Source organism: Pristis pectinata, chromosome 9 (genome assembly GCF_009764475.1).
Source record: "Pristis pectinata isolate sPriPec2 chromosome 9, sPriPec2.1.pri, whole genome shotgun sequence".
In the NCBI taxonomy this organism is placed as follows: Eukaryota; Metazoa; Chordata; class Chondrichthyes; order Rhinopristiformes; family Pristidae; genus Pristis; species Pristis pectinata.
In genome coordinates this window covers 39,945,044-39,968,564 of record NC_067413.1, presented here as the reverse complement: position 1 = coordinate 39,968,564, position 23,521 = coordinate 39,945,044, and the positions used below count along the sequence as shown (strand labels likewise).

The following is a 23,521-nucleotide window of genomic DNA, read 5'->3' as shown; positions in this document are numbered from 1 at the left end:
TAGAAATTATATAACAAAGATATTAAAGATCCATTTATTTAAAGAGGTACTATTTAATTTTCCCTATAGGTCCATGGGCAAATGTACTATCAAATGTGGCATTAAGTCACAGAAAGAATTGAGGTTGCATTCCCAATCCGTGTTGGATTACCCTATTTAAGGCTCAGGTGTTCCAGATTACTATCCTCAGCACCCCAGGGTTTGGAGGGTTGAAAGAAGAATCTGGTCAGTATCCTGCAGAAAGGTTTTTGCAATGTATAGAAGGTAAGGAAAGGTGAAAATTACTATTTGCTTTAAAACCTTTATTACTATTTGCTTTAAAACCTTCATCACCATATTGCTGGTATTCAAAGAGGTCATACTTCAAGTACATCATTAACATTTAATGTCCTTAAATTTATAGATCACCAAAATTAATCCCTTCAAGGGAAACAAAATTAGGGCAAAGGAAAAATTAAGGTATAATTTCATTATCAGCTGTCCCGTGAAAGAATGTTGAAAGCCAGATTTTTAGCACCATGTAATGCTAATAATGTGCATCTTTCAGGTGAGATATTTGAATAAGTCTCCATCAGCAATCTTATGTGAATTCAGCATGACATTATTTCAAGGAAGGGCAGGGGTAATTACCCTACACCTGCCAAGGCCACAATTTATCCCTAAATAACCATCACTGGAAAATCCAAATTACCTAGTTATTATAGATTAAGGCACAGAGGAGCAGGGAGTGTAAAGAACTATTTATGCCACATTGCAGGAAAGATGTGATAGCACTAGAGAGGATTAGAGAAGAGATTTATAATGATGCTGCCAGCAAGAACTTTAATTACAAGGAAAGATAGATTTGGGTAGAATTGTTCATCTAGAATGGAATTGAGTGGTACAGGAATATGAGATGCTTAGATAAGGCAAACATAAAGGAAATATTTCCTTTATCAGAGAGCTTGATTCGCAGGAGCAAAGATTTAAGGTATTTGAAAGAAGAATTAGTTGAAGAAAAATTTCTTCACCCAAAGAGCAGAAGTTTGGTAGTCATTGCTGATAGGATGGTGGAAGAGTAAAACCTCATCATATTGGAAAAAAATGTCTGGATGTGCAGAGGTAGGAAGTAGGATCAATCTCAAAACATCTTTTGCCTACTATGGAGACAATGAGATAAATGGCCGGCAAATGCGCTGGTAATTCCCAATTCTATTTTTTGTGATCATATTAATATTTGTGGGACTTGCTGTGCACAATCTGTCTGTTGTGTTTCCCACAAGACAACCAAGAATACACCTGGAAAAGTACTTCATTAGCTGGGTTGGTGAAAGAGGTACAAAATAAAGGCTTTATTTTCAGATGAACAAAATCTATTTTAGAAGTATCTTAATGCTGAATTAAATATTGCAATTCTAATGACTTATGTTGTAGTATGCCTGAAATGAATTTTTCATCACTATATCTACAAACTGTACACTTAATTGAATTAAAGCTCTATTATCCAAAAATGGTGATTTATAACGGAAAGACAGCTTTTGCCATAATTTAGAAGAAACACAACCCTATAGAAGTAGCTATAACAGTTCAAGACCACATTGCCAACTTTGTAATCTTGATTTATAGCAGCTGTCCTAATTAGCAGAAATCAAATAAATTTCCATATTTTGATTTGTTAGGTTATTTTCTTTTTCTTATGATGCAAGTTAAAGCCACCCACATACGTGTTGCTTAGAAACTCAATGAATAGTTGGAAGTATGACCTAACGAATTAAGGATTTTAAAAATAATTTTTTTTTTTACAAATTATTTTCCACCTGACTAAATGTACAGATCTGAATTATATGGTGAGAATGGAAAGGGTGATATGAAAGTAAGCCTTTTGATTGTGATATTGAGAAATGTCAACAAATAGTTCCTTGTTTGGGGTAGTTTGCAATGATTATTACATTATGAACATTGCTTGTCCTTCTGACAATTTTCAGAATACATTCCAAACTGAAGAGAAATATGTGCATTGCGAGTTGAGAAGACAAAGCTTCCCTCGTCACTTCATCAGTGAAATGGTATTGCAAAACATAGCAGTATGACTGGAAGAGCAGGTTGCCAATTGTTTGGAAATGATTCACAAAGACTGGAATATGATGACAGGATTGAACTGTGAATAGGTAGGCATGCACTTCAAATTGATTAGCCTGCCACTCACATCATTGGGTGTGAAAACACAAGTTACACAAGGTACAGTTAAAGACGGAAGAGGATGAGGGAATTTAATATAGGCATTGGAAAAAAGTATTTTACACTTATCACCATAAGAATATTGTATCTTTCAAAAAAAAACCTACGGACTGACAAAAGTAGCTAGCAGCTTAGCTGAAGATCTGCCAGTAAATTGGATCAAAACTTAACATTGGAGGAAAGGCAAGAATATGTAAAAGCCCAAAAGGGATTATAATAATGGATGAGTCAAGTTTTCAACGGAATCCTGTGGAAACTGCTAATACTTGGTTCAATCCACTTCCAGCATTTTGAAATATTGAGCAATCATGAATATTGGATGGCTTTTAATCTAAACAAGGAAAATTCTATGACTTTTGTGTTAGAAGGCTGGAGCTGGTGCAGGCTGCACATGTGCACATCCTCCCCCAGGGAACAAAGCATTCTGGCCTTCATGGGGAGTGCAAAGCTTTGGCCATGGCTATTGGCAATGCTGGAGGAGAGCTTCTTTGTACCATGTTCACTTATTTCCTGCTGTCTCAGACTGTACTCCTCACATGATAAACTGCAGATGAAACCAGCCAGGTTCTCTCATCCCAAAGACGTCTGTAAATTGCCCCTAGTTTGTAGGTCAGTGGTAGAATTTGGACAGAGTTGAAGAGGAATGTGGGGGAATAACAAAATGGGATTAATATAAGACTCGAGTAAATGGGTGATTGATGGAGAACTGAAGAGCCCGGTTTCTGTGCTGTATCTCTCTATGACTCTCCTTTTAGAGTAAAAACCAACCCCAATTCCACCCTTCCATTTCCAGTGCTGAAAATATGGGTATACCTCTGCCATTTTGTGAAACAGCTAGCCTTCCTGAAAGTAATCCCAGTAACCACTAGTTTATATAAATGCACCAAATGAATTTCACAGGGGAGGCTTGAGAATTGGTTTTCATGTGATGCATCACCAAAGCACAAAAATGCAGCAGCTAGAGCTGAACTATTGGTTGCCACAGGTGACAGGAGGAGAGTTTGCATATCAGCTCTACTACAGATGAAAATGAGGGCCCAGGTGAACCAATAAGGGTTGGTTGACATATACCTGGAAACACATAATGCTTTGGACAAGCTGTCAGGGAGCTATTGTACAATGTCACAGAGCATAGAGCTACCAAGTTTCAACTTTGCTCAAGGAATCTTGACAGCACAGAAACAAAATCAACAAATGGGATGGAGACATAGCTGACCGCTTTGTAGATGGCCATCGTCCTGGTTTGGCGGGGGGGGGGGGGGGGGGGTAGGTTCAATGCTGACAAGTGTCATTTCATTGCAGTGTGTTCTTGTGCAAAGCTTTATGGGTCGGGATTTTCCTAAGAGTGTGACCTTGGTTTCATAAGAGAGGCACTTGCTTTTCCCCTTCCTCAAACCATATTTACATAATAAGTGACTCAGCCAGCTGAGTATCGTGGGCAAGAATTCCATGGGTCAAAATCACCCAAGGCGACAAGACTTAGAAAGAGTGGCGCTGAGAGGGGTCCTGCAATTGTAGGGATTGCATGGGATCTTCAAAATTATTCACATTAAATGTAGATGCTGACCCCTGCTCAATGTCCTCCTTGTATCAGGTATAAGCCCTAGTTAGACCATATTTGGATGACGACTCAGTTCTAGATCCACATCTCAGAAACCCACATTAGATGGAGTAGACCTTTACTAAAATAATACTCAAGTTCCAAGATAATTTATGAAGAGAGGTTGGACAAACTGGGGGTATATTTCCTAGAACTTAGATGCTAAAGACATAATACTATCAGCTTTCAGGATGTTGAGGGCAAGCAGAACCTATTTTCACTGGCTGGTGCATCCAGGACTAGGGACATAGCATAGACAAAAATTAGAGCTATGTCCTTCAGAAACAAAGTTATGAAACACATTTGCTTATAAAGGCTGCTCAATGTTTGAAACTCTTTTTCATAAAAGGCAGTTAACCTTGGGTCAATTCTTCATTTCAAGCCTGACGTCATAGATTTCTGTTTACTAAAGGTATTAAGGGATAACAGGAAAAGTCTAACTTATGGAGCTCATTCACAGATCACTCACGATATCACTAGATGTCAGCAGAACAGACTCAAGGGGCTTGATGGCCTATTCTTGTTGCTAGGGCTGTTTCTAAGATACGTAAAAATATCAGAGCGACTGCTTTCCTGTGAGAAGTGCTTGCCCTTTTGTTAACTGTCTAAGTTAGTAGGAAGATTGAAATGGGAAATATACTGTCTAGGATTGGCGACCAGCAATGCCCCCTACACCAGAGCTGGATTTATAGTATATCTTCCCTTTGAATTAGGCTTCCTTTCAGCTAATAAAGATTCATTCAGATTTCTAAAGTTAAATCAAATTATTCCCCGTTCCCCCCAAAATAAGAATTTCAGAATTAAAAAGCAGAAAAAGAGCTAGGAGTATCACTCAGCCATTTTACAGTTCTGGTGTGACAGAGGCAGCTGTTTTCCTGTTTGGCACAGAGAGAATTTAATCTTTTCTCTTGCCCTGCGGGTGATGCGGACATAGTGCACCTTCAGTGGCCTGCATTATGTAGAGACAGCTGAACAAAGTTGTGGGGAGAGATGATATGGCAGCTGATTATTTACATCAGCACCTTTTTATATTATTTTGAAAGGAGCTGTAGTTATTTATTGCTTATCTGATGTGTTTGAAAACTGTCATGCTTAGAATGACTGAATATTAGCTCCAATTTTCAGTTTAACTTAATTATACCTGCAAATCTTTTGACTGCTAATATATTTTGCATCATTTTTGTTTTTGATATTATCATATTTACTATGTGTTTGCAGCTGATTTGAAATTCCTATGATCTTAATTCAGGAAAATGTAAAATCTGAAAATCAAAATGCCCAGGACTTAGCCATGCACTCCTACTGTAGTGGATAAAAAGATATGGAATCACTAGTTTTACTTAATATTGGCTTAACTTACATTTAAGACTGAAAAAGGGAGTATTGCTTAATGTTGCTGAGCTGATTAATTTCTTTGCAATAAAATTGTGTGCAAAGATCCTATAGGTAAATTCTTATAATCCAATATAATCTTAGAGCTTCAAATTCAAAATATGTAATATATCCACATTAATTAGATAGGGTGTTGTTTAAAGACATTGCTAAGATTAAAAAAGCTGACATGCAGAATATATAAATATCTGGAACTAAATTACAATGGCAATAATCCAAGACTCAAAATGACTCTTGCAAACCACAAGAGTGATGTCATTTGAACTACTAAGGTTGGATTACTGTTGTGTAAATAGATTTATTCATTATCTTCTTTGATTTTCTTTATTGCAAGTCCTACCACCCAAATATTTCTGTAATACACTTGTAACATGATCTCACGCCTGCATGTCACAATGTACTTCATTATGCCCATCTTGGATTCACCTTATGAACGGCAAGAGTCATACAGTTTTACTAATGTACATACTTTGATGCTCAACTTCCAAACTAAAGGTATGTACATTCAAATATTTTAAACAACCAACTGCAATTTGCTAGGAGTTTAAATTTTGGTGTGTGTATGTTGTGTTTGATTTTCTGTTTGTTAAATCTAAAGCATGCATTCCCTCTTCAGCCCTTATGAACTAATGCAACTTAAAACACAAAACTGGGCTGAAAATTACAAGAGCATTAGAAGTCACATTCAGAAAAACCACAATGTTAATGAGCATGAAAAAAAATACTACTTGAGGGAAGAAAATCTTTTGCATTCATAGAACTAGTGAGGATAACATAGAAGTTTCTGAACTACTGTCAATTCAAGACCTAGAAATATTTCATAGGATCATTAACTATCAGATTGAGTGTGAAGAAACAGCATCCTCCATTGAAACAGGAATCTGCACAGTAATAAATAATACTTATTCACAGTTTAATTTCAGGATTAATGCACACATGTAATTTAAATTGCTCCATGCATGATAATCAGTACTTTTCTGACCCAACAAGGGATGTGATTCTGACGAATGATGTGGGCCAAGTTACCGTATCAGTAGAATTCTTAGAAAGCATTGTTCATCAAATTGTAAGTTTTAGATTGATAATGGAAAGCTACAAACAGGACTTCTAGACTGGATGTGGACTAATATAGTGAGAAGGAACTTGGCCGGGATAATGTGGAACCAAATATTGGAAAGTAAATCTGAATAGAACAATGGGTGATCTTCAAGGATTAAGCTACATTTCACAAAGTCAGAACTCCCTGGAATGAAAGGAAAAAGGAAGATGTATGGCACTTGCTGAATGAATAATACCAATGAGAACCAATGTGGCTGAATACAGTAAATTGAGAAGGGGAAGTAACAAAAAAATAGGAAGAGTAAAGAGCAAGCATACATTGAGAATAATAGTCAACAGAAAAGGGAATCTTCTTTAGTGATGCAAATAGTAGATAGGTAGCAAATGGAGCCAATAAAAGGCAGAAGGCATGCTTGGAATATTAAATGAGTTCTTTACACTGGCTTTTACTGAGGATAGGGAATGCTGCTAAAATTCAATAGACGAGGAGATGGTAGAGGTAAAGAATGAAGTGAAAATTGATGAGGAGATACTAGAAAGGTTAGCTATACTTCATATAAACTAGCCATCTGGTCCAGGTGGAGTGACAGGGAGGTAGGATTGGAGGCTGCGGGATGGATTCCATAATTTTCTGATCATTGCTGGACGTAGGGGAGGTACCACAAGATTGGTATATGACAAATGCAGCAACCCTGTTCAAGAAGGAGTGCAAGAGCATGCTAGACAACTGCAGATCAGCCATTTTAATTACAGTTGTAGGGCAACTTTTACAAATAATAATCTGATAAAACATCAATAGGCATTTGTAAAAGTTTGAGTCGATAAAGCAGAGTCAGCAGGAATTTGTGAAAGCAAATCACTTATGACTGAATATTTTTCATGAGGTAATAGAGGTTAGTGAAGAGAATGCAGTAATTGTTATCTATGTGGATTTTCAAAAAGCTTTTGATAAAATCCAATACAAAAGACTGGTTTGAAGAAGTGGGGCCCATGAAATTAAAGAGTCACTTGGAGCATGAAAATTGGCGTAAAGGCAGAAAGCAAAGAGCAGTGGTAAATGGTTGTTAAGGATGGTAGGACAATGGCATTCCTCAGGGGACACTGCTTTTTTGAGATTGATTTAAACATGGGCATGCAGGGAAAATTTTCCAAATTTGCAGATTAACACAGTGTTTGGAACTACAGTGAACAATCAGGAGAATAGTGATTGACTACAAGAGGATAGATAGGCTGAGTCAATTGGCAGAAGAGTGGTAAAATATGAGGCATTCGAAGTACAAGTGCATAAATCCTTAGGAGTAAAAAGGAAAGTTGAGAGAATAATTAATAAAGCATATATGACCCAAGGATCCTTTAATGGAATTCAAAAGCAGGTAAGTAATGTTGAACACATACAAAATACTGGTTAGACCACAACTGGAATATTGCATCCAATTCTGGTCAACACACTTTAGAAGAATGTGAAGGCCCTAGAGAGAGAGCAGAGTAGATTTACTAGCATGACTTCAGAGATGAGGGATTTCAGCAACAAGAATAGTTGATGGTTGAGGGGGTGTTCTCCTTGAGACAAAGAAGGTTGAGAAGGGATCTAATAAAGGTGTACAAAATCATAAAAGATTTAGATAGACTAAATAGAGGGAAACTATTCCCATTAGTAGACGGTTCATGGACCACAGGTCACAGGTTATCACTTTTAGGCAATAGATTGAAGGAGCAAGTGAGGTAAAACTTCATTTTTACTCAAAATAGTTAGTATTTGGAATTCACTGGCTGCAAGGGCCATGGAAACAGAATCCATCAATGTCTTCAAAAATGAACTGGAAAGGTACCACAGAGAGGTTGTTAATTTGCAGGGAAATGGAACTGATGGATTTGCTGCACAGTGACTGTCGTTGATGATGGGCTGAATGGCCTCCTTCTGTGCTTTGACGATTCTGTGATTCTCTAATCATAGACAATTTGATGTTTTATGCAGCTAAGAAAAGTCATTTATAATACAGCTAAATTTATTTGTAGAGCGTAAACATTATTATATTTATTCAAAATGGTAAAAATAATCATCACATTTCTGATAGCCCTGGGGCTGGGTATACGAGGAATAATCTCAAGAACTGTGCAGATAACACAAACTTGGAAATTTAGTAAACAATACAGATGAAAGCAAAGGACTTCAGGAGGATATGACTGAATGAAGTTGGGCAATGCATGGCATATGGTCTAATGCAGAGGAATGTGAAGCGATGCATTTTGAAAGCAAGAACGAGTGGCGGAAATATAAACTAAATGCACAGTTTTGAAGAGGGTGCGTTAACAGATCCATTGGTTCATATACACAGAACTGTAAGGGCAATGGTATAATGCTGTTAAAAGAAACATAAAGGAGCATGAGCTTTATATATAAAATCCTTTGAAGACAAAAGTTATGTTAAGCCATTATAAATCTTTGGTAAGGCCCCAGCTAAAGCATGTGTTTAATTTTGGCCACCAGAAAAAATTATCAAGGCCTTGGAGAGGGTGTAAAGGACATATAGTGGCATGCAAAAGTTTGGGCACCCCGGTCAAAATTTCTGTTACTGTGAATAGCTAAGCGAGTAAAAGATGACCTGATTTCCAAAAGGCATAAGGTTAAAGATGACACATTTCTTTAATATTTTAAGCAAGATTACTTTTTTATTTCCATCTTTTAAGGTTTCAAAATAACAAAATAGGAAAAGGGCCCGAAGCAAAAGTTTGGGCACCCTGCATGGTCAGACTTAGTAACACCCTCTTTGGCAAGTATCACAGCTTGTAAATGCTTTCTGTAGCCAGCTGAGTCTTTCAAATCCTGTTTGGGGGATTTTTGCCCATTCTTCCTTGCAAAAGGCTTCTAGTTCTGTGAGATTCTTGGGCTGTCTTGCATGCACTGCTCTTTTGAGGTTTATCCACAGATTTTCGATGATGTTTGGGTCAGGGGACTGTGAGGGCCGTGGCAAAACCTTCAGCTTATGCCTCTTGAGGTAGTCCATTGTGGATTTTGAGGTGTTTTTAGGATTGTTATCCTGTTGTAGAAGCGATCCTCTTTTCATCTTCGGCTTTTGTAATGTTTGCTTCCAGAATTTGCTGGTATTTAATTGAATTCATTCTTCCCTCTACCAGTGAAATGCTCCCCCTGCCACTGGCTGCAACACAAGCCCAAAGCATGATTGATCTACCCCCGTGCTTAACACTTGGAGAGGTGTTCTTTTCATGAAACTCTGCACCCTTTTTTCTCCAAACATACCTTTGCTCATTGCGGCCAAAAAGTTCTATTTTAACTTCATCAGCCCACAGGACTTGTTTCCAAAATGCATCAGGCTTGTTTAGATGTTCCTTTGCAAACTTCTGACGCTGAATTTTGTGGTGAGGACACAGGAAAGTTTGGAGGAAAAAGGGTGCAGAATTTCATGAAAAGAACACCTCTCCAACTGTTAAGCACAGGGGTGGATCGATCATGCTTTGGGCTTGTGTTGCAGCCAGTGGCACGGGGAACATTTCACTGGTAGAGGGAAGAATGAGTTCAATTAAATACCAGCAAATTCTGGAAGCAAACATCACACTGTCTGTAAAAAAGCCGAAGATGAAAAGAGGATCACTTCTACAACAGGATAATGATCCTAAACGCACCTCAAAATCCACAATGGACTAACTCAATGAGGCACAGGCTGAAGGTTTTGCCCTGACCTAAACATCATCGAAGATCTGTGGATAGACCTCAAAAGAGCAATGCATGCAAGGCAGCCGAAGAATCTCACAGAACTAGAAGCCTTTTGCAAGGAAGAATGGGCGAAAATCCCCCAAACAAGAATTGAAAGACTCTTAGCTGGCTACAGAAAGCATTTACAAGCTGGGATACTTGCCAAAGGAGATGTTACTAAGTACTGACCATGCAGGGTGCCCAAACTTTTGCTTCTTGCCCTTTTCCTTATTTGTTGTTTTGAAACTGTAAAAGATGGAAATAAAAAAATTATCTTACTAAAAATATTAAAGAAATGTGTCACCTTTAACTTTATGCCTTTTGGAAATCAGGTCATCTTTTACTCGCTTAGCTATTCACAGTAAAAGAAATTTTGACTGGGGTGCCCAAAACTTTTGCATGCCACTGTATACTGGAACAGTATCAAGGAATACACACTGCAGTTGTATGGAGAGATGAGAGAAGCTGGGATTAATTTTGCAAAGGCATTTGAAATGAAGGGTTCAGATAAAATAGGTAAGGAGAAATTATTTTCATTGGCAAAAGTTGATAGCTAGAAGATACTAATTTACAAAAACTGGCTCAAGAAGTAGGCGTAATGTGGAGAGATGTTTCTGTCGCAACAATGCACTTAATTCAAAGACCAAATGCACGCAGATTTAGAAGTAATCTTGAAAGAAAATTTAATTGGGTGTTTGTTGAGGCAGAAACATATTGCAGATTTATAGGTAAAGAGCAGATGAGGGGGACGAATTGGATAATTCTTTCAAAGAGTCAGCACTGAAATTATGAAATGCAAAGTCTCTTTTATGTTGGATGATTCTATGACTTCATTCAAAACAGGAAGCACAGAAAGCTTGGTAATAAATTAACACATTTTGTTTCTTTATCCTTTAACCACAGGACTTCAATTCACTAAGCAACCCACATCTACTATGAAAAAAATCAGGTAGATACAAAGTAGATGCACGTCATTTTTGGCAGAAGCTTAGCTTTAAATTCTTCTTGAATATTTACATTATTTACCATGGTGACAAACCTAAATAGAAATGACATTTAAAACAATTACAGTATTACTGTATCTTGTAAAGCTAATACAAACGGATATAAAGTATTATTCTTCCTGCTGAAAGCATGGCTGAACAAATGCAACAACCCAGAACCTATTTGCTTTATGCAATTAAAACACTCGTGGGCAGAAATATTAGAAATGCATGAAAAAATTTCATGCTTCTTTCAAAAATATTTGCATTTCTCTCCCACAGTTAACAGTGTAAACATAAAACATATAGATCAGAAAAGTCCCCAAATTCTTGTATATTGCCAACTTCAGCCAAAATGGTTGGTGTTCTGTAACAGACTAGTAACCAGTTCTGCAACTTAATATGCAAAAGGTAGACTGAAGAGGACCAGAATCAGCTGTGACACATAGCATTGGAATAGCCAGCAAACTATTCACACATGTCCAGACATATGGTTGAAGAGTGGGGAAGGGTTTGAAAAAAGCTGGAACCATGACAAGTGAGTGTACTCAAAATATTTTCAGACTACTGGGAAATGAAAGGATAGTGGAACTAATTAGCCAGAGAAGGAAAAATGGAGTGAATGGCTGTTTTCTATGTCAGATCATACGATGTTTCTAAGTGAAAAGTAAAAAAACTTATTTCCAACATTCGATTTCACATCTCCAGTGACTGCTCTGCATCTCTCAGTTCCTGCATTGTTATTTTTTTCTTCTAACTGCTCTCTTCTATTTACATTTCTCCAGACAGATCCCTCCTTTAGATGGCATCTAAAGCAAATGTGTCATCTGAACACCCTATCACAGACATTGCCTTTGTTCTGTCCACCTCTCCCCCTCTGAACAACTTAAAACATGATTGTTTTCTCACTGTTCCAGTTCTGATGAAGGGTCATTGACCTCAACTGACAATTCAGTTTCTGTCTCCACAGATGCTGCCTAACCTGGGGATATTTTCAGCAGTTCATTTTGATTTATGGTTTTAAATTACCACTTTATGAAGAGTGTAGAGCAGTGGACTGACACAAATTTGTGAGGAATGGATTTTTAAAATGGATTTAATTTCAGAAAATTAACAGCTGCCAGCTCCTTATGGACACATTGCTAGTTTGGAGTTAGTTGTCTCTGTAGGTACCATTTTCATCTCCAATTCAAAAAACTGAAACTCACACCCTCACTCCATTTGCTGAAATATGCAACTGAAACTGAGATTTCAATGTCAATCCCTTCCTATCTGATCTAGTGTTCAGAGAGTCATTAAATATCCATGAGATTTTTCTCAAGCAATTCAAGTAACCAAAAATTATGTGGAATATGTTTACGAGATTAATGCAAATCTTCTTCCCACCCAGTTACTGATGTCCTGCTCGCTCTTCTTCACTGTCCAACATTCAGCATTTTCGACATTATGTGTTGTGATAGTAACTACTTCCATTTTTGCTCATTTGTACCATGTTATGATATTTTCTGACGGCAGCCTATCAATTATTGCATGTAATTTAACCAGTAAAAAGCCAACTTTATTCCAGATACATAAAACATAAAAAATAATCAATGGCAAATCCCAAAACAGCAGTGTTGATAAATGGTATTGCAATCTATTCAGAGAACATTGTGCGGCACAAAAAATAACATTGAGACATTTTCCAGGCATCAGAGGGAACTACAAGGAAATTATAAATTTTAAACGTTCTAAATTTTGGAAAGAAATTACTTGTTAAACAGAAGTGCTTGCAGTTCAATGCCTTTACCTTACAAGGATATACAGTTAATTCAGAAAATACTATCCTCAATTTCCCTAGCTCTCTATCTTTGCTGCAAACATATATTTAAGTCTGCAAAAGCTACATTTTATAAACACTGCTGTGGCCTGGATTTTTGTTTGCACCTGAAGTCTAGTTTTCTACTTAAATCGCTTTATATCTGTGCACTGTGCTTTAAATGAAACACATATAAATCAAGTAGAATGTGGCATAAATTTTGGTCAAATTGTCTGTGCTTGATCAGAATTTTTTTCATCCCACAGCGTAACCTTCTAAGTAGATCTGACAGAATCTCCTTCATTACAATTGCCTGCTGTATCTGTCACAGGTAATCATCGTTTTTGATGCCTTCTGTGAATTTCAATAGCTCTCCTCAGGGTAGTGTCCATTGAAAGGTCAGACTGGTTCACATCTCCATTATCACATCCAACAACTGGGCATCTATTCCAGAAACAAAGTGCATCAAATCAAAAAAAAAATGAATTCAATGCAGATTTGCAATTCTTGAGAAAATATTTCTCCACTAATAAACTACAGTACACAAATAATCAGTGGCATTTTTAAAGCACTTAGTAAATCCGAGTCTAAGATAATTTTCATGCCTGTTGAAAACAATTTTACACTTTATTCTTAAACAACATACTGCAGATGCTGGAAATCTGAAATAATGAAACAGAAAATACTTGAAATATTCAGCAGGTCAAGCAGCACATGAAAGAGAAACAGAGTTAACATTTCAAGTTAGTGATCTTTCATTAGAACTTACAGAAGTTAAAAATAAACCAAGCTTTAAGTTGAAGATCCCATCTGGTCTCCATCCCAAAAAAGATATTCCCTTTAATTCTCTCTGTACCTCCCAGCTTCCTCTGCAAATTAAAACTTCATTCATTTCTAACTTTTCCCAGTTCTGATGAAAATTCAACAACCTGTGAAACATTACAGATGCTGCCTGACTTGCAGAGTATTTCTAGCACTTTCTTTTAATTATTTACATTTTCTGCCTTCCTTTGATAAAATGCACGTTACACTTCCTTTTAATGGCTATGCCTGTATTTGTTATTATTACACTTTAGGTAAACTTCCTTATGACATTGTAGCCTACATACTCGATCATAAAATGCTGCTTCTTTCAGCATTGGGCAACTGAAAATTAACTTTACCCTGACTAAACCCCAAAATAACTATGAGTGGATCATTTTATCCGACTCCAGAAATCTGACTGGGTATTTCCTGGGTCGATTTAGTCTTCTGTGCGTCAGCCACAATTGTGATGATATCACTGCTTGTGCAATGGTTGTTTTGGAGCATATGAGAGAACGTAGACCATGTTGTTCAGAGAGAAGCCTGTTGATGGTCACTCCTGGGACAACAAGGATATAGCATTTGTAGTGGAGACACAAGAGACTGCAGATGCTGGAATCTGGAGCGACAAACAATCTGCTGGAGGAACTCAGCGGATCGAGGAGCATTTGTGGGAGGATAGGAATTGTTGATGTTTCAGGTCGAAACCCTGCATCAGGACTGAGAGTGGAGAGGCGAGATGGCCAGTATAGAGAGGGGAAGGGGAGTGGTAAGACAGGAGTCCGGGGTGATTGGTGGACTGAGGAGGGGTGTAAGATGACAGGCAGGTTGTGCCAGGTAGGGGAGGGGAGCAGTGGTAGAGTTGGGAGACAGTGGCAGGTGAATGACAGATGGAGGCAGACAGAGAGAGGGAAAAAAATTAGCTCCAGCAGCTGTCTCTAATCTTCACACTCCCCTCTCCCCACCTTGCTCCATCTGCCTCTCCATTTATTTTTTCCCCTCTCTGTCTGCCTCCATCTATCATTCACCTGTCACTGTCTCCCAACTCCACCCTGCTCCCCTCCACTACCTGACACAATCTACCTGTCATCTTACACCCCTCCTCAGTCCACCAATCACCTCAGACTCCAGTCTTACCACTCCTCTTTATACTGGCCATCTTGCCTCTCCATTCTCAGTCCTGATGCGAAACATCGACAATTCTGATACCCGAACCATCGACAATTCCTCCCCCCCCCCCCCCCCCCCACAACAAACGCTGCTCGACCTGCTGAGTTCATCCAGCAGATTGTTCAATGCTCTATTACATTGTAGTGCTGGATTAACACTTCTGTAAAGTAAGTTCCATACTTACTTCTATTCCTTTAGGCCCACCCTACCCGGCATTTAACCCTCACCAGCCTGCCCTCCCCCATGGCAGAAGCTCCAACCCTACAGCTCCTTGATGTTTCCAATCCTCCAACGCCCACACCCCTAAGCCGAGGCTCCAATCATATACCACTTACTTGGCTACTGCCCCTGATCACACTACTCTACCAGGCCTGATGGTTAGAAATCCCTTCCCTTCCATACCCAATCCTACCCCAATCTTTGAACCAGACTTCATCCATCAATGGCACCCACCCCAACCCTGCTCCCACCACAGCCTTAGGTGTCAAGTGATACTGAAATTTGTGGGCCCACAACTAAAATCATTGCTAGTACAGCAGTCCCACGACCATCCAGCATATCTGTTTGGGTTTGCTATTTCTGGGCAAGCACTGTAATCATTAAGATACGTTCCTTTACCCGATCATTCAAATAATACATAACTTTACTATTTCTTACAGACTTTTGACGCTCTATGATTGCTTAGAATCAGGAATTACATGTAAAGAGACTGATAATGAAAGTCAGTGAAGCACTATTCCATTAAATGGTGTGGTCAATCCAGTTGCTAGAAATGTTAAACATGTTGAAAGTCAGACTGTTTTGGTTGAAATGAACATTCTGATGTATTTGTCATAAGGATAAAGAGCTTAACCTTGTTTCCAATTTCAACAATTCATTAATTTAGTGGTGGGAAGAGAAAGATCACCCAATTTAAAAAAAAACTTTTTCCATCTGCTAACATCATTTTATGTGGGATTTTTAGCATACTAATCAAATGTTGTTTTACATCTGACCTTTATAATATTTTATTGGCACATCAAGGAAAACTCCATTAAATGGCAAAAAAATTAGTTTAAAAATGCTGGTAATGCTAAAACTATAATGATCTAACATCCATTTTTCCATAGAGTCAAAGAGAGATACAGCACAAGAAAACAGCCCCTTTGGCCCACCAATTCCACGCTGACCATCATTTTTATACTAATCTTACTCTAATCGATTTTATTCCCACATTCCCAACAACTCCTCCCAATGTTCTACTGCTTATCTACACACTACGGCAGTTTACAGTAGGCAATTAGCCAACCGATCTGCCTGTGGGACGAAACCCAAGCAGTCACAGGGAGAATGTGTAACTTCCACTCAGAGAGCACCCGAGGTCAGGATTGAACCTGGTATGCTGGAGCTGTAAGGCAGCAGCTCCATCAGCTGCACCACCTGGTTGAATTAATCCTGAAAATCATTTATGTGCAAGTGCTAATTTATTGTTACTAACTATTATTAATAGGCAGGAATATGAAGATGGCAGTGTTCACTTAAACCTGGAGATGGTGTTTCAGTGAAATGTGATGGTACTTGTGATATCTCTAATAAGGATGCAGTTGAGACATATTCCACTCCTAACTCACCGAGCCTTCTTCCTTTGTTTGTGCTTGGTTTGGATTATTTTTATTATGGCTTCTTCTTCATAGCTATGACCACAAACTTTATTCTTCACAGGACATTCCATTTCTCTCTGCAAAGACACAAATTTAAAAACTAATAAATAACTCCTTCTTTCCTTTACATAACAGATTGGCAGGATTTTGTACAACATTTTATACCGATGTAGATTACCAGGCCAACAAAGATTAAGTGCTTTTCTTAAAGAGTATAGAATAAAATTACAATTCGAGTTCCATATTCAGCACCTGCATTTTTATACCTCGAATACATCAATATACTTCTCCCTGTGGGCATTGTGTCTATAACTGTTTGCCAAGATATGTGGATCTGGGTTTTTCTTCTTCAGAATGCAGTACCTCTGTCTAATTATCTGTAGGCACATTTGACTGACCAGTTTTCCTGGGGTGCTAATCACTGTAAATCCACGGTAAGCTCCTGGTTTCCTGCCATCAAGTGAAAGCCTGCCATTGCTGGCCAGGAAACACGTCCAGTGAAACGGCAGACAAAGATCTACCAAGATTTTTAATGGTACAGAATGGATTGAAGCCTGCAATGAAGTCTCCGATTGAGAATGATACCTTTAGTGGGTAGGAACCTTTGGATTCAGTAAGAACCTCTACCACAGCTTCTGGAATGACCAGCACCTTGTACTTGCACTGTTCCTTTAATATTGCAAATGTGCCAAGACATTTTCTAGGAGGTTATCAAACAAAAATAAAAAACACAAAATACTGGAAATACCAGAAGAGAATCATAGTTAATGTTTCAGGTCAAAGACAAAGGATTCTGATGAAGGGTTTCTGACCTGAAACATTAACTGTTTCTCTTTCCATCTATGCTGCCTGACCTGCTGAGTGTTTCCAGCATTTTCTATTTTTATTTCAGATTTCAGTATCAGCAGTTTGATTTTATTTTCATTTATCAAACAAAATTTGAACAGATCCATTTTAGAAAATTTTAGAGCAGATGATCCATAGCTTGTTTAGAGGTAAATGGCATTAGGTCACAGACTTAACTCGATCGTACTAAATGGTGGAATGTGCTCCATAGGCCAAACAACCTCTTCCTGGTTCTATTCTACATTGTTGAACTGTTCAAGATTTTAAGGGGTGTCTTAAAAGAAGAAAGTAATAGACATGTTCAGGGAGGGAATTCCAGAATTTAAGGCCTTGGCAAATGAAACCATAACCACCAACTGTGGGGACTGGTTAAACAGAAGGTTGTGGAGAGGGCAGTCCTCGAGGTCTGAAATGGAAGAGCGCAGCTATCCCAGAATACTATAGGTTATAAAGATAGAAAGGGGCAAAACCTGGAGGTATTTGAAAACGAGAATTTTAAAATTAAAGCACCACTTAACTAGGAGCTAGGTAGGTCAGAAAGGGCAACAGTGATGAACAAATGGGCTGTGGTAAGATTTTGGACATTAAAACTCAATTATAGAGCCAGTAGCATGTTGAAATAGGATTGAAGCAAAGGCATATATTAGAATTTGAAAGAGAGGTTGAAGAAGGAGAGAAATCAAGTGATGTTACAGCAGCAGTGGTATTCTGTCCTTCCTTCATTTATTCCATTATTATTTATTCATTTATCCCTCATCTTGGAATCCAATATGAAACCAGGATTCCAAACAGTCTGACATATCCCAATGAGAGGAACGGTGTCAGTGGCCAGGGCACAGTTTCTGAAAGAAACCAAAGACAATAGCTTTGGCCTTCACAATATTCATGGAGGAAATCAAATACACTGGAAGGGGTAGTAGTGTGACATTGTGGTTGAAGCCTGGATGAGGGACCCACAGACCCCTTTTGTTACTTGGGAAGCTATAATTAGCATGTCAAGGAACTGGAAAATACATCAAAGTTACATGCCTTGTCTCCATTTATACATGTAGGGCTGGGAGGACCAAGGAGTGGTGGCCACACGGAAGGAGGAGAAAAAATACACTTGTAAACATTACTACAGGGAAGGCACTATATTTGACATGGATTTCAGGCAAAAATAAAGCTGAAAATTGCCTTCTGTCACTCTAAAAGCTGGCAGAAATTTTAGTTGCTTTAACATAAAGAATGCAAATACTGCCTTACCCCTTCTTAAAATATTTGGAAACAACCCACATCTGGATTATTTTCAAAGTGAACCGAAATAACAGCATTATTAAAATAAAATGTTGTCTGATATTTTAATTCTGCACTTACTAGTGTATCTAAAATGTTAATGACAAGCCAGTTTCAGTTTACTTTCCTCATCAGTCACTCTCATGAAAGCTATCTATTTTTGCAGAAGCAAGGTATCTCAAATAGGATGAAGAACCACATAAGTTGTTTGGCTGTAGATTTTAAGATGTATCCTATAAGTGGCCTATAGAAAAATTCTACAACAGAAGTTCTACAGATGGAATAAAGATTATGTTTAAGACAAAAGCACATAACTAAGATCTGTATTCATTCCTTTACTTTTACATCTAAAGAATGTAAGAACAATGACATCAAGCCACAATGAAAACTGGTGGTTGGAATCTGGAATGGACTGCCCTAGGGCATGGTGAGAGCAGGTACTCTCATAATATTTAAAATGTACCTGAACAAGCATTTGAATTGCCAAAACATAGAAGGCCATGGACCAAGTGCTGGGGTGGGGGGGGGGGGGGGGGGGGGGGGAGTACAGATGGGCCCACTTCTGTGCCATTTGACTCTGACACTAGGCAATAGCTGGAAAGCTCTTCAGTAGAATAGCGAAAAAAAGAACCAAAAATTGGTAAATTATCAGCATTATTGGACTAAATTTAAAAAGGAATGCTGTGGCAGCTTTGCTCCAGTGATTCCACACTCACTGACATTCTAATCATCCATGTCATCATAAAGTTATGGCAGATAGAGACACTTTTCTCATCCACAAAGAGAGCTGGAAAAAATAGATGATAATCACTCTCCGCCTTACGGATCCTTTTGTTTATAAGCAAAGAGCAGGACCACAAGATAATTTCTCTATAGTGCTATAATCTTGTGACATTTCAAAACTCAGTCCTCAGTTTGCAGCATCAATTCAGTTTCAAATTAAAGGCACAGCTTGCAAGTTAATTTAAATGCACAGAAGCAATTCAAAATACATTCAATTGCTAACAATGATGGTTAACTGCAAAGAAAAATGTACTAGGACACTCAGTTCTCAGGATATGCTGTTCTGTACCTGTGTAATGGGGCAAATGAAATTCCTTTGGCTCTGGGTCACTGCAATGTCTTCATCAATCTCATTGGCTGAAGTGTTCTCATTCTGTGACTCTGCACCAACTGGAAATCCAAGAGGAACAGTTTAATAAGCCATATTTCCCAATTATACACACCTTAGTTCAAATATTTGTTTCTTGATCAAAGAGTTCTCATTCCAACAATAAAACAACATACTGTGGCTACGGTCAGTTCCACTATTATGAATGCAAATGTTATGAATAATCTATTTATCTACAAGGCTCTGCTTGACCAAAACTAAAAAAAACTGCAGATACTTAATTCATCTAGCCAACAATCATCTCGAATTTGAGTAAAGCATAATGGTGTATAACAAATCAAAGCATGTGAATTTTTTAAAATATGAAACAACTGTGGGTTTTAATTCAGCTACAGAGTGCAAGATTTTTAATGGGATATTTCAAGCATATGCAAAAGAAAACAAAGGTAAGAAAAATCACATTCAATAGTTGGCTTAATTATCATCAGATGAATTTAATTTATTAAAATGGTAATTTTTTAAAAAATTAGTATTAAGCCAAAAGATATAATCTGGGAAGGTGGGGAAAAGGAAACAAAGCAAAATGTGTGGAAGTAGAAAATAGTATATTTTCAGATTTTAAAGTCAGAACAGCAAAATAAAAGATAAAAGCCTAGTGTAAACCAAACTTCACATTTCACAAATAGACTATCATCTCAAGAGCATTGTTCACCTAAGTTTTTACTATTCTTCATCCATTGCTGAATGACTCATATTGGTTACATATCACTGAACTTTTGCAAAAGCAATACATCTTTTTACTACAGAAGAATGAATTTGATTTTAATAGCACCACATGATGCACTTTGAAAAATGGTCATGTTTCACATACAATAGACCATTTTGAAATAGCTATTTTGCAGACAATGAAAACAACATAAAGCTAATAAACAATAAGATGAACAACCCATATATAGTAAGCCTGATGTAACAATTATGTGCAGCACTAAAAACTCAGGTAGATACATGATGATAGCAACACATCCATGTCCCAGTTGGAACCTATGTTGCCTTGTTGATGAGCCCATTGTTTACTTTGAGTTATAGATGAAGGTAACAGGTTGCATGTTATGTATTACACTAATTTCTGTCAGTATGACACAAGAAAAATATCAGCTGCAATAAGGTGAACTGCGCCAGGGAGTGCCCAACCCAAAATTCCCAATGGGTGGGATTTCCACTAAAAAATAGGGACTATCATGTTAAAACATGTACTAAATGACTTTTATGAAGATTTGCTTAAAAAAAAGGTAAAAATGAATCCAATTCCTACGCTAATGTACCATTGTCAGAATGACAGCCAGTTAGGCTATTCATTGTTGTTGCTGACATAGTAGTCTGACTGGATAAGCAGTGCTCTGGAAAAGACAAGAAATGATCTCAGCAAAAGAAACTAAATTTGCAAGGATGGTTTGTAAGGTTTAGTTTTTGGGGGAGGAGGGTTGGTGGGAGAGAATTGTATTTTGAAATAACACTCTATAGGTGAAAATCAGAGATTTTTTTTGCAATTCAGTGGACAAAATGCAAAAAACCGTTGAGGCAAGGTCATAAGTAATAGCAAACGATTTTTAATATAGGTTTTAAAATGGGTGGAACCAACACAGTTAAGTCGATTAGCCATGATCCAATTGAATGATCTACACCTGTGCTATTTCCCAATGCCTCAGGTGAACATTTTGGGAGATTAGTGTGAAAGCCGTATGGGCCACTTTGCACATGAGAATGGGGAATTGATTCATACCCACCACTTTCTGTCTTTTCACTTTTGTCAGGGAGTCTGAAAACCGTCACCCCCAAATCACATTACCTCTACCCTTCCTCATTCTACCCAGATTTTTGTAAGACTAGAATATACATTTGGTTCATTTTGTTTTACATAGATATTGTGCAGAATTAATTGCACTTCCAAGTGTACATGGTATAAGGCTTGATTAGAGGAATGGTCAATAAAAATATCTAGTTTATGAACCCAAAAAAAGGGCCAATTTTAATGACATATTTATGAAACAACCAATCATATAAATTATGCATCCCACACCATGACAGAAAACCTGATTATTTTTTGTTCTTGTAATGTAGGAGACTATATAAAATCACTTTTTTCTTTTTCCATCCCTAATTGCCCTAAGACATTGAGGCAAGCTCTTTGCTTGGATATTGAAAATAACCCTGTGATGGTAATATGGAAGTCCAGATGTTTCACCCAGCAGCTTCAGTAGAACACCAGTCAATTGGAAAATAGTGGCACTTCATGATACTGTCCTTCTCTGCAAGTCACAGAGCGAGGAAATGGTATCAAAGTAGATTGGTGGGTTATCGCAATGTATTCTGTATCTATTGCTTAATGCAGATACAGTGCAAAACTGATCAAAGTATAGTGGCAAGAGTCACAATCAAAGTAAGTGCCTTGGACTGTGCCAACTTAGATGTTGTAGCTTTTGCTTTTTAGACAAATAGTAGATATTTTATCAGACCTCTGAGTTTAAGGTCTGTTGGAAATAGTTTGGCTTTTCCATGTTTAACATTACCTGACAGCTAGCTAGCATAAAAGTGCAACTAGTCATATAGCTTGGGATATTTTTGCTACTCTCAAGGGGCTCTGTAAATGGATCCACATTTGGCTTTAATAGAATTAAAATGGAGGAACTCTCAGTTTAATCCCCAAAAGACCAGTAAACCATATAAAAAGAAAATGGAATTTTGCTTATTACCAGCACCTCCTGAAATGATAGAGAAAATAAACCTCTGTGTGCCAGAGTCCTTCCAAGCCAGAGCAGGAGATATTTGCAACATTCCACAGTTTACTAGATAGTGATATGGATGATTCATATGGTTTTCAAAGCAAAAAGATCTAGCATCTCATTTTCTCTTGTCAGACCAGCAGGTGAAGATGGCAAACATTTTGGTCAGGAAATGCTGACTTCACTAGCATGGTATCAACTGCATGCATACTGCTTTGCTAATTAATCACTCTTTTACATTCTTCTGTGTTCAAGTGCTCCTATGCAATAAGCCCCTTTACAACATTCTGAGCTTCCACAGCACCCAGAGGTACCCACTTATAATTTCTCTCGCTTGTAAATAGGAAGAAAGCAGAGAGGTGCAGAGGGAAAGGAAAGGTGAAGGGGCAAAAGAGAGATGAAAGGGAGCACAGTGAATAAGGGGTAATAGGCTGATAGAGGGTAAGTCAAGGGGAGGGAAGTGAGATTGAAGGGTAGAGGAAATCGAGGGAGAGCCACTGTGGGAGGATATTAGGGGAGGTGGAACTCTGGGGAAGAGGTTTAGGTGCAGGCTGAACAGAAAGGGTTACTGGAAGGGGGAGCCCGAAGGATTGAGAAGATTAGTGAAGAGATAGTGAGGGATGTGGGCAACAGTATGCATGTGTCCATGGGGGTGTGCATGTGTATGGTCAGAGTATATATGCTTAGAGTGTGTGTTGGCATCTCTGTGTGAGCACATGCACAGGTGGATTCAAATACATCCAGAAGAGCCTGGTCTCCAATTAGTTTGGACCTGCATCATCAAACCCATGTGTTGCTCCATCACGAACATGTGACAATTCTTGTGCAACTGCCAGTCCATGTTAAAAGAAATCATACACGCTTCTTTCGTTACTCAGAACCAGGGTGGAAGTCAATCAGCTTAGGCCCCAGGGGATTGCCTAAGAAGAGGACTGAAATAAGCAAGTAGCAGTAAATTGGCTTAATGCCTGTAATCCTATCAACAAACATAGGCTAATCTTACATTACAATCCCCTTGCGCATTTTTAAGGCCTATCAAAATTAGCCCACACAAATCTTTGGAGCTCAGTTGAACACAAATTTTCTTCTTTGAAGAATGCAGGATATCAGTCTGATCAAAGTAAAATCAAATGC

At 38.1% G+C, this 23,521-nt stretch overlaps 1 protein-coding gene across 1 annotated transcript in view; it reads right to left on the bottom strand.

The window, feature by feature from the left end:
• Nucleotides 1-12,499: 12,499 nt before the first annotated feature.
• nsmce2 (NSE2 (MMS21) homolog, SMC5-SMC6 complex SUMO ligase) overlaps nt 12,500-23,521 on the bottom strand; it is a 118,356-nt gene continuing 107,334 nt past the window's right edge. The window contains exons 5-7 of the mRNA XM_052023158.1: nt 19,569-19,669; nt 16,346-16,452; nt 12,500-13,205 (exon numbers count right to left, since the gene is read on the bottom strand). Of these exons, the coding sequence (XP_051879118.1) occupies nt 13,097-13,205; nt 16,346-16,452; nt 19,569-19,669 (317 nt within the window). The 3' untranslated portion in view covers nt 12,500-13,096. The remainder of the gene's footprint in view (nt 13,206-16,345; nt 16,453-19,568; nt 19,670-23,521) is intronic.